Consider the following 12,466-nt stretch of genomic DNA (forward strand, 5'->3'; position numbering starts at 1 on the left):
TATCTGAGTTACAAGTATATAGAGGAAAGATATATAGATATATATCCACAGAATTTAGAGTAAGTTAAGCCACCACAAAACTTATAAATACGTGAATAAGATGGAACGCGTACATAATTTAATTTAGCGGGCTGCTTTTATTCTGAGATACATTTTTTAGTTACTTTTGTCCATGCTTCATTCTTTATTATTACATAATGCGGCAACAAATGAATAGATTAGCAAGCCACCCACCTTTTCTTCATCACCAAGACAATGCCAAGGAAGATGATAACAAAGAGAAGTATTCCTGCAATGACTCCTGCAATTTTCACAGTGTGATCTGACTGTTTTTCAGGTTCAGGATCTGGCTTACGAGTTGCAGAACCTAAATGGAGTAGGTATTTGAAAAGAACAAAAACACAGGCTCAGTGAAAAACAGAAGAGAAGCATAATAATGTATGATAAAGCAGCTAAAACATAAAGGAAATATTCACAGATCCTCCCTTATGTCGGGGTCCTATTTATCACCATATGTTAATCTCTAGCCATCAGCTCCACTGTCCTCAACATGCAGGATATTTTCTAAGAAAATCCATATGGGCATATTCTACAATTCTAGAGTATCTATTTTCCTAGCTCTGTCAAGAAAAAAAGATACATGGGAACTAATATTCTTCAGTGCAGGAATCCTTGGCAGATGATCCCCAAATTTTAACAGTTGGAAATACATCAGATGTAATGTACCTTGCATGTAGACATACTGTAAGTCTTGACAAGGCTGATAAAAAGGAGATCACTTACGCATTTATATATTTTTCTCCACTGAACCCATAAAATACCTAGTGAATCTGTCAAGCTTTCATTACAAAAGCTAGTGCTAATGTAGATGTATAAAACAAGATAGGCAGGAAAAGGTCATAGGATGCCTTTCTCACATTTATGGTTACATACACTTTCAAAGCAATTCTGCTGCTAATAACAACCAAACAACATACTGCCCATCATAATGACATCATATGTAATGATATTATGTTTTTTTTTATTTATCTATGCTATAAAGATAGCACTTATTTGCATATTGAGTGTCAAGAGCTTATTCTGGTGCTCTTACCACACTGGATAATTGTGAAATGTTACTGTGCTTTTTGGTGGTCTCTTTTGAAGTAGGGGTCCAAGTAGGCCCTTTTCACATATAGACAGTCTTCAGAGTTTGTGACACTACAGTCAATTAAGTAAAATTATTGTGTTAATAAAAACAATCCCTTTAAATAGAATTGCCAAATAAAACGTAACACAATAGCTTTCTCCTGTGTGTAAGCAAACATAAGTTTTATGTGTTCACCTATCCCTATGTAATAACTGGGCAAAGTAAAATAAATAGTTGCCCCATAGGGCAGTACATCTTGATTATATAAGGGTTAAATGGGGTGGTTTAAAGCATTTGAACCTCCTTCACCTAAAACAGTTGTGTGATGAACATGACAACAAGTTAGGGCCACTTAGGATGATGTTCTCTTTACTCCAGGTTTTTTTGTCTGCAGAATGGCCCTCAGAAGTGTAGTAGTATAAAAGAAGATAGCTACAGGTCTGGTAGTAATCCTTTCTTGTAATGATGATGATTATAGTAAGCAAAAATCAAGTCTTCATAAGAAGCTTCATATATCAATTTTAAACCATACAATTAATAAAGCGGAAAACAAAAAAGGCATCAGAGCAGCTTCAACACACTATTTACACCAGAACTGAACTACAGTGGTGCTCAGCTAAAGATATCCCAATACACAGTCTTGTTTGAAAGAAAGTAGGTCTTCTTCCTGCTTCTTGTGGTTGACTAGTCATGCAGCTCAGCTAATCACTGGTCACAGAGGTGTCCCACCTCGGATGGTGATAGGCTGATGGGCAATGTGACATATTGAGCCCAGGCCCAGGTCTTCTTTCTGGTGCCCAGGCCCAATACGTCAGACTGCTTCTCAGTCTATCACTACTGCGGATGGTGATAAGCTGAGCTGCAGCTGATAAGTTGACCGCAAGAAGCAGGAACCACAGTGTAGTACGGTAGTGGGATACCGGAGGCACCACAATTCTGACATTTTGAGTGAGATTTAAGTACCCCTTAAAAGGGAATCTGTTATAGTTGCTGCTAAGAGTTGCAGACATCGTCAGATAGCTGTTAGGATAGGAATGCAATCTGTACTTTTCCTGGAGCTGGTGGTGTTTGAAAAAATTATAAAATGTACCTTTTATTTTTTAGGCAAGTTTTTAAGCTGCTCAAGTGCAACCACCGGCATGCCTCCTCGCTCACCCTCACCACACAGCCCCTCCGTGATTGACATACAGAGCCCAGTACATCACTCAAGGAGGGGCTGGGGGGGAGGTGAGGGTGACTGAGAAGGTGTGCATGGCTACGGAACTTGAGCTGTTCAGCTCCCCCTCCTTGACACTTGACTGAGAAATAAAAAGGCAATTTTATAAGTTCTGCAACCACAATCAGCTCCAGGAAAAGTGCAGTTAGATTTTATACCCTAACGGCTATCCAACAGTGTCTGCAGCTCTTTGCAGCACATAGAGCTGACAGATTCCCTCTATGCTTCAGAACCTTATCAGTGTTATACCAGGTTAGGACTGAAAACATCAGCAGTGATACAAGAAAAAATGTATCAATATTTGCCTGCCACTCCAACAGAGCCTGTGTCTATTATGGAAGAATAAAGGTCCTGTGGCAAACACTGATTTATTTCACTTGAGTTCTTGACGTGTAGGCAGCACAACTTGTCCTGTGTCTGTAAGTCACATACAGTCTAGCCCAAACATCAGATCAGCTTATGCATTTCATTATATCTCATTCTTCCTTGTTACTAACAAATATACCACATTGACAACATAATACATATCTAGCCATCCCTTCTACTGTATGTAATCTGCCGAATGATTTTCCTTAATTATTTCTCCTAAATGAAGCTGTAATTCAATAACATATTAGCTGAAACACCTGGAAATTTGTGATAAGCTCATTTGCCATGCATTTCACCAGCAATTGTTTTTCAGTACAATAGCCTATTTTTGCCTTTGGAAATTCAAATCTAGGTCACATCTGGTAGTCAAAAGACTCCTTCTAAGCAATTTATTCACAAAGTGAAAAGCAGCTGAGTATCATACCACTGGCACCCACATTAAATATCTGCCTAAATGAGATAACCAGTGCCTTGCAGCGGCTACTGTCTTAGCTTCCCCAGCTCCCTTGTTTCTAAAGTCCTGTTTACACTGTTTATTGTATAATGTGATGGAATGTCAAATCCACATCTGATGGAATATCCATTTTCTTTTCTAAATGAATTTAAGATGAAAAATATAACAGATGCAATGTTCAATTCACTAAAACCAATCCTTTCTATTGCAGTTTTTTCACCAAGGCCTCCAATTTTTTAATCAAATAGTGACAGTATTCATCATATGAGTTGTCACAAAGAAGAAAGATGGTCTGGAAATTGGAATTTACTTAAGAAAGTCTGAGAATGATGCCTTTTTACCAGGAATTGATAACACTGCAAAACTTTACTTATTTTTTTTCCTGGTTTTATTATAAAGTGCATTTGGCATGTTTTTTTTAAAGCAGAGAAACACAGGCCTTGTGGGTGGCTTCATTCTACCAGCTTATCTTATGACATTTTTAATTTGCCCTTGTTGCACAGATCCATTCTAAGTTTCTTCTCTTTTGCCAGCAGCCAACCGACTTATCTCATGATGGTTGCATTTAGGTCAACTAAGCGCACCCTCAGCAGGCCCCTCAGGCACTACATACAGTTGGCTGTCCATCACTCTGTCCACTGGTATCAAACTCTCCAGTAGTAAGTGATCCCTCCTGCCCCTACTGCTAAGTGTCATGAAGTTGCACTGAATGCAACTATGCTGAGCAGAATTTTAGTGTCAGCCACTAGGTAGAGCCTTTGCGGAAGCTTGACAGCTATTCTGGTAAGCTGTCAGACAGAAAACCATGGGGAGAATTTATCATACATGACTGTACTAGACATTTTTCACAGTAATTCATTTTTCACTGTGAATGTGCGGATGTGGGCTAAATTTATCAAAAATCACACAGCAGTTCATAAATTTTGTACACGCATTACCTCAGCACAGTCAAAAGCTGTGTTAACTCTGGTCGTGTTCTTTTGCAGATCTTTACTGTACATAGGTTAAAATATTTTTAAGATTAAAAATGGGAACGGGGGGAGACTAAAAACTTAAAGAATGGAAGGGGTTAATGAAAGTCGCAACTTTATTATATATTTTAAAAACAGAGGACATAGAACAACATTGATTTGTGTGCTCAGGGCTCAATTGATTAGCTGCTATATTCAAAGTGCTGCTGTTTCTAAGTGCATTGGAGAGATATTGCAGGAGATAGTCAGGAGGTAGGCTGGAGGTGGATACAGTCTGAAATAGGTAAGATTTGTTTGTTTTGAATTTTTCTCCTCTTTAAAATGGCAGAATTGGTTCAGTGTATCAATTGTTGTGCATTTATTTCAGGTTCCACTCTTTGGAGGTTTGGATGCTGTCAGATGTGTAGACAGCTCTCCTTACTGCAGCAGGAAATTGCATTTTTGAAATCTGAGATGTTTAAATTATCTGTTAAACAAACTCAGACTGGGACTGCTGCAATGCCACTGCCACAGAGGACCCCTAGAAATGGCTGATGGGTTACTGCAGCTTCTGGAAGACTTAGAGTTGTGGATAGAAGACATGTCCCATAGTCTGTGGTTCTTCATAATTCATTGGCAGCACTCTCAGAATGTAAGGACAACATGGACATTGGCTCAAGCACAGAAGTTGAAGAACCATCGACTCCTATGTCAAATGTATGCAAGACTGCAGGCAAGGACAAAAAAGATAAATTCAAATCTGAAAGGAAGCAGCTGTTGCTGGGTGATTCAATCATAAGAAGTGTGGGGCATAAGGAAAATGGTTTTGTGAGATGTCTCCCGGATGCTACTGCTAGAAGAGATAGAAGACGTATTCTTAATATTGTTAAGCAAGCAAAGCAGGAAGGGGACGTGGATGTTCTTGTCCATCTAGGGACAAATGACCTGGCTTTCAATGAAGTTTCAGAGGTGAAGGAATCTTTTATCACACTTGGTAATGATGTACAGGATTTAGTATCCACTGTTTAATTTTCTGAAGTTCTGCCTGTGCATAACGTTCAGAATGATAGGCAGAGGCGCATTAAGGAGTTCAACTTATGGCTTAGTAAATGGTGTCAAGAGCAAGGATTTGGCTTTGTGTCTCATGATAGCTCTACTAGGAATAGAAAGGAACTGTACAAAAAAGATGGTTTGCATCTTTCTCTCAGAATTTGCTAAGGTGTATTTCAACTAGGAAGGGGGGGGGGAGTCCAATTGCCCCCCGAAACAATGCCAGAACATGTCAGTAGCAAAGAGGTTAAGAAATGACAAGCTCTGAGTCCGGTCTACAAATGCCCGCAGTTTAGGATATAAAATCAATGAACTTGGGTCAATAATGGCATCTGAGAATGTAGATTTAGTGGCTGTTACTGAGACATGGTTTAATGAAACTATTGACTGGGACCTTTCCATACCAGGGTACTCTTTATACAGTAGAGACAGAGAAGGCAAGAAGGGAGGAGGAGTGGCCCTATATGTGAAGCACAGCATAAAATCTAACCTAATACAAGTTAGTGAGGCAAACATAGAGTCAGTTTGGGTTACGTTGCAGTTTGGTAATCAGACAGTAACAGTTGTAGGTGTGGTATATAGACCACCTGGCCAAGTTAAAGAATTAGATGATCTTCTAGTTGAAGAAATAGCTAAAATGACAATGGAAGGAGAAGTTATCATTATGGGAGGCTTCAATCTTCCAGATATAAACTGGAAAACCAAAATAGCTAGTTCTGCCAGGAGTACAGATATTCTAAATTCCCTACTGGGATTATCTCTACAAAAAGTGGTTGAGGAGCCTACCCGGAGGGAGGCCATTTTGGATTTGGTATTCACAAATGGGGATTTGGTATATGATGTTTTTATAGGCAATAGCTTGGGATCTAGTGATCACCAATCAGTATGGTTTAATATAAGAACAGTGAAGGAGTCACACCACACAAAAACAAAAGTTTTAGATTTTAGAAAAACAGACTTTTCAAAAATGAGATTAGTCATAAATGAGCCCCTATCAGACTGGAACGGATTACATGGAGTCCAGGAGAAATGGGACTACTTAAAAGACGCTTTATAAAAGGCAACAGAAAATTGCATTAGACTTGTCAGTAAAAGCAGGAAAAGGAAGAGACCACTGTGGTACTCAGCAGAAGTGGCCAAAATCATAAAAACTGAAAGCTAGCATTTAGTAATTATAAAACAATCCAGAGCAATGAAGATAGGGAAATCTACAAGTTTAGGCAGAAAGAGGCCAAGCCAGTCATAAGAACTTCTAAAGCGCAGGCAGAAGAAAAAATAGCTCAGTCTGTGAAAAAAGGGGATAAGACATTCTTCAGATATGTAAATGAAAAAAGGAAGTTAAAACAAGGAATAACTAAATTAAAAACAAAGGAAGGTATGCAGAAGAGAATAAAGGTCTGGCTGACTGCCTTAATGAATACTTCTGTTAAGTCTTTACAGAAGAAAAAGAAGGAAAAGGACCTCCATTAGGGAGGAAGACTAATGAATCATTTGATGCATGTGTCTTTACAGAGGAAGAGGTTCTACGTTTGCTGTCTAAAGGGGCCTGATGGGATACACCCAAAATTATTAAAAGAGCTTAGTGGGGAGCTAGCAAAACCATTAACAGGTTTATTTAACCAATCACTGGTAACAGGAGTTGTCCCGGAAGATTGGAAATTAGCAAATGTTGTGTCCATTCACAAGAAAGGTAGTAGGGAGAAGTCAAGCAACTATAGGCCAGTAAGTCTGACATGAATAGTGGGGAAATTAATGGAAACCCTACTAAAGGACAGGATTGTAGAACATCTAAAATACCATGGATTGCAAGATGAAAAACAAGATGAGTTTACTTCAAGGAGATCACGTCAAACAAATCTTATTGATTTCTTTGACTGGGTGACTAAAATAATAGATGGCGGAGGGGCAGTAGACATCGCATATCTAGATGTTAGTAAGGCTTTTGACACTGTCCCACATAGAAGACTTATCAATAAACTACAGTCATTGAGTTTGGACTCCCATATTGTTGAGTGGATTAGGCAGTGGCTGAGTGACAGAAAACAGAGGGTTGTAATCAATGGAGTATATTCAGAGCAAGGTCTTGTTACCAGTGGGATACCTCAGGGATCTGTCTTGGACCAATTTTGTTTAATATCTTCATTAGTGATATCACAAAAGGTCTTGATGGTAAGATATGTCTTATTGCTGAGCCACAGAAGGAGAGTCGAGACCTTCGGCACTCAACAGTGGATGGCCAATCTGCCAACACAATGCAGGGGAGCAATCCACCACACTAGACCACCAGGGATATTTTAAATGTTGCTCTGACTTCGGTGACCTAAAAGGTTTATTGCTGCCCGGGGCCATCACCAAAGGCCATCTATTAGCAGTGGCTCACAGCTACTGTAATAAGCTGAGGGCCACCCGGTATACTTTAACCTTGAGTCAGGGGCCAGCGTTATACCTTCTTAATGGACCCATGTAACCAACAAAGGGATGTTTAAGGGGTTAAGAAATATTCCAGTTAATGTAAAAAAAAAAAAACTGACCACAGTAATTTCCTAATGGCGGAGATTTGCGGGAAAAAAATTGGTCCCTGTGCAAAAATTGGGACTTTCCCATGAATAGTTGCAATGATAAATTCAGGAACACTGTGATCCACATATTAGGTGCAACTTATATGCACCATAGCACCGCAAAAAAAAAGTCTAAATTGATAAATCCCCCCCCCCCCCCATGTCTCTAGGTGTTCAGCAACACCATCAGGATCTGTCGGAAGCACTGCATACATGAGACTGCCAGACATTAGCTACACAAAACACCATAGCAAATAATACAACAAGGCAACTACATGAAGGCATAGCAGCAGAGCAACAACAAACTTGGGAAAACATACAATGAGACTCAATGGCTGAGGTATGCATACAGTTGCATATTATATAGTTACAGGGTCAACGAAACAAAGTGTGAAAGGACCTCTCAGCTCTCTTATTTTAGTACTGTAAATAAATATATCAGAAAGGTTGACTGCAGCACACCAGCATTTCCAACAAAAAGGTGTAGCTTTATTCCATAGATACAATGACTACGTTTCTGTGGTCTCACACCAACATTGTCAAGTCAAAGTGCAAGTGATCCAATGGGGTTTAAATACACATAATCATGTAAATCATTAATTTACATTCATAATATCAAAACACAGATGTAAACAAAGAATATAATATAATAATGCATCCCTACAAGCTCCAACTATGTTAATATTGACTGGGCAGTGACAACATGCAGGGACACACCCCCTAATAATAACACCCAGTTGTAAAATTATTCATTAAATTCTAGGAGGAATAATAGAATGCAGAGATAAAAAAAAATGATCTTAATTATTATTTTGTTTAATTTAGTTTTATTGAAAAGTAAAAAAACTCTCGGCCATACAGATTAATAAAATAGACATTAAAAAAGTGCTACAAAGGGCATATACAGCAAAAGGAATGCACACATTTGTCAAGTACATCAGGTTTTACAGATAACAATGTAATATGCATACAGACAGTCTGGCCGATGAAGGGAAAAACTGTAAAGCCAGCACCCAGCATCAGAAAAGCACACCGTCCAGCCATAGCAACTCACATCTATCAGTCATCAGAATAAAAAGGAAGTCCCATGGTATCTCCCCCTGTCAACCTCCTCACCTCACAACAGGGATATATAATACAAGAGAACAATCAATTCACAGCATCACTTATGAGTAGGTTGGACAAACCTCTCACCGAGGCAGAAGAACACTGAGTTAGGGGGAGAGGAGCAGCAAATGCCCCAAACCTTTTCAAAATTTTCTGGGCATTTTCTATGTTTATACACCACTTTAGCAAATGGTATAAGAGAATTCACAAGCTTTTTCCATTTGGAACATGTAGGAGGTTTGGGATCCATCCAGCACAGAGCTATCACCTTCCAGGCCAGGAACAGAGATTCTCTTAAGAAAGTATTGGAATGATGGAGCCACATTTCCTCATCCAGGATTCCAAATAGGAAAATTAGGGGATCCGCCTGGAGCGGGGGCCACCAACGCAGCTAAAATCTGTAGGATCTCCCTGCAAAAAGACGCCACATAGAGACATATAAGGTGCCAAAAGTCTGCTCTAGGAGTGAAGCAAAGATGACAGGTATCAGAAGCTGCACGTCCCATCTTGAACAGACGTGATGGGGTTATAAAGCAATAGTGAATAATATAGAGCTGAATGAGTTTCTTATTAGCAGCTGGAGAAACGAATAGATGGGAGGACTTCATCTCCTCTCAGACATCATTCGTTAAGGAGGGAAGATGATATCTTCAGTGCTGCTCAGTTGGGAGAGGAGTTTTAGAGATTTTTGCCTGCATGAGGTGAGTGAAGAGAATTGAAACCAGACCTCTCGGTCCCTGAGACCGCAACACACTGGGTAGGATGAAATCAGGGGACTCCCCCCCCAGAAAACTGTGCTTCAAAACTGTGTCATAATTGCTTATACTTATCAAAGGCCTCCCTAGGGACACCATAATATGTTTGGATCTGCAGGAAGGAGTGCAGGACATTATCAGTATACAGGTGTTCCAACATATAAATTCCATGGGCTGTCCAGAACCGGGAGTCCAGAAAAATGGGCATTATGCCATAACGGTAGGTCTGAGGGCACATCAGTGAAAGTGGTACTGCCTGGCAGCGCACCATACCTGAACAGTCAATTTATGAAGGGGGGGGGGTCATCTAAATTATTATTTAATGAAGAATAACATTATTTACTGAGACAGATATTTCAGGAGAGTTGACAGGTTTTCTTTAAACAATCTGCTGGTTTAAAGCCCGGACCTATTCAACCAAACCAATTCTAGTATCTTTAAAGTGGTTGTCATCTATAGAGTGCAATGAGGCAATGGTGGGAAATAAAAAAATAGACAGAAAGCCATTTTATAAGTAACAGGTCCACAAAGGTGCACATCTTGGCAGCACTCCATGAAACATGACATCCTATTGTATGTTTAAAAAAATTATTACAAATCTTGTAGTTGCAGAAATTATTTACAAAACAGATGTCTGTATTTGCTATAGTGTATGATTATTTTTTGTATTCTGGATATATGCATTAAATGGAACAATTTAAAGTGTTTCTGTCATCAGTAAAAACTTTTAATATAATGTAGATAATACCATTATATGTATATTTGATGTGAAATGTGGAAATTGTTGTCCCTGCAGCTATTGCCAGTGTGTCTTTCTGAGGAGACCAAATACAGGAAGTTTGGGCGGACAAGCAGGGCTCTGTACACTGAGGACAAGCAGGGCACTGTGCACTGAGGACAAGCAGGGCTCTGTGCACTGAGGAAAAGCAAAGCTCTGTGCACTGAGGACAAGCAGGGCTCTGTACACTGAGGACAAGCAGGGCTCTGTACACTGAAGACAAGCAGGGCTCTGTGCACTGAGGACAAGCAGGGCTCTGTGCAGTAAGGACAAGCAGGGCTCTGTACACTGAGGACAAGTAGGGCTCTGTACACTGAGGACAAGCAGGGCTCTCTACACTGAGGACAAGCAGGGCCCTGTGCACTGAGGACAAGCAGGGCTCTGTGCACTGAGAACAAGCAGGGCTCTGTACACTGAGGACAAGCAGGGTTCTGTACACTGAGGACAAGCAAGGCTCTGTGCACTGAGGACAAGCAGGGCTCTGTGCACTGAGGACAAGCAGGGCTCTGTGCACTGAGGACCAGCAGAGCTCTGTACACTGAGGACAAGCAGGGCTCTGTGCACTGAGGACAAGCAGGGCTCTGTACACTGAGGACAAGCAGGGCTCTGTACACTGTGGACAAGCAGGGCTCTGTGCAGTGAGGACCAGCAGGGCTCTGCACTGAGGACAAGCAAGGCTCTGTGCACTGAGGACAAGCAGGGCTCTGTACACTGAGGACAAGCAGGGCTCTGTACACTGAGGACAAGCAGGGTTCTGTGCACTGAGGACAAGCAGGGTTCTGTACACTGAGGACAGGCAGGGTTCTGTGCACTGAGGACAAGCAGGGCTCTGTACACTGAGGCTCTGTGACATGCCCCACGGCACACACAGCAGGCTAATAGACGAGCCAAAACCTACACAGAGCCCTGCTTGTCCTGCCCTCACTTCCTGTATTTGTTCTCCTCACAGAGACACACAGTCAATAGCTGCAGGGGCAGCATTGTTTCACTCATAAATATACATTCAACCAATGTACAGGGTGGGCCATTTATATGGATACACCTTAATAAAATGGGAATGGTTGGTGATGGTTAACTTCCTGTTTGTGGCACATTAGTATATGTGAGGGGGGAAACGTTTCAAGATGGGTGGTGACCATGGCGGCCATTTTGAAGTCAGCCATTTTGAATCCAACTTGTTTTTTCAAAAGGAAGAGGGTCATGTGACACATCAAACTTATTGGGAATTCACAAGAAAAACAATAATGTGCTTGGTTTTCACAGAACTTTATTCTTTCATGAGTTATTTACAAGTTTCTGACCACTTATAAAATGTGTTCCGTGTGCTGCCCATTGTGTTGGATTGTCAATGCAACCCTCTTCTCCCACTCTTCACACACTGATAGCAACATCGCAGGAGAAATGCTAGCACAGGCTTCCAGTATCCGTAGTTTCAGGTGCTGCACATCTCGTATCTTCACAGCATAGACAATTGCCTTCAGATGACCCCAAAGATAAGAGTCTAAGGGGGTCAGATCGGGAGACCTTGGGGGTCATTCAACTGGCCCACGATGACCAATCCACTTTCCAGGAAACTGTTCATCTAGGAATGCTCGGACCTGACACCCATAATGTGGTGGTTCACCATCTTGCTGGAAAAACTCAGGGAACGTGCCAGCTTCAGTGCATAAAGAGGGAAACACATCATGTAGCAATTTTGCATATCCAGTGGCCTTGAGGTTTCCATTGATGAAGAATGGCCCCACTATCTTTGTACCCCATATACCACACCATATCATCAATTTTTGTGTTCCAACAGTCTTGGAGGGGTGGGTTAGTGTCAGACCAATAGCGGTGGTTTTGTTTGTTAACTTCACCATTCACATAAAAGTTTGCCTCATCACTGAACAAAATCTTCTGCGTAAACTGAGGGTCCTGTTCCAATTTTTGTTTTGCCCACTCTGCAGCACCTGAAACTACGGATACAGGAAGCCTGTGCTAGCATTTCTCCTGCAGTGTTGCTATCAGTCTGTGAAGAGTGGGAGAAGAGGGTTGCATTGACAATCCAACACAATGGGCAGCACATTGAACACATTTTATAAGTGGTCAGAAACTTGTAAA

At 40.9% G+C, this 12,466-nt stretch overlaps 1 protein-coding gene across 11 annotated transcripts in view; it reads right to left on the bottom strand.

Annotated features, from left to right (window-relative positions):
• PTPRM (protein tyrosine phosphatase receptor type M) overlaps positions 1–12,466 on the bottom strand; it is an 898,578-nt gene that overhangs the window by 276,337 nt on the left and 609,775 nt on the right. For all 11 annotated transcript variants that reach the window (XM_056521605.1, XM_056521601.1, XM_056521594.1 and 8 more), the window contains one exon: positions 235–367. In XM_056521605.1, coding sequence (XP_056377580.1) covers positions 235–367 — 133 coding nt within the window. The remainder of the gene's footprint in view (positions 1–234; positions 368–12,466) is intronic.

The sequence above is a fragment of the Hyla sarda genome, chromosome 5, assembly GCF_029499605.1.
Source record: "Hyla sarda isolate aHylSar1 chromosome 5, aHylSar1.hap1, whole genome shotgun sequence".
Classification (NCBI taxonomy): Eukaryota; Metazoa; Chordata; class Amphibia; order Anura; family Hylidae; genus Hyla; species Hyla sarda.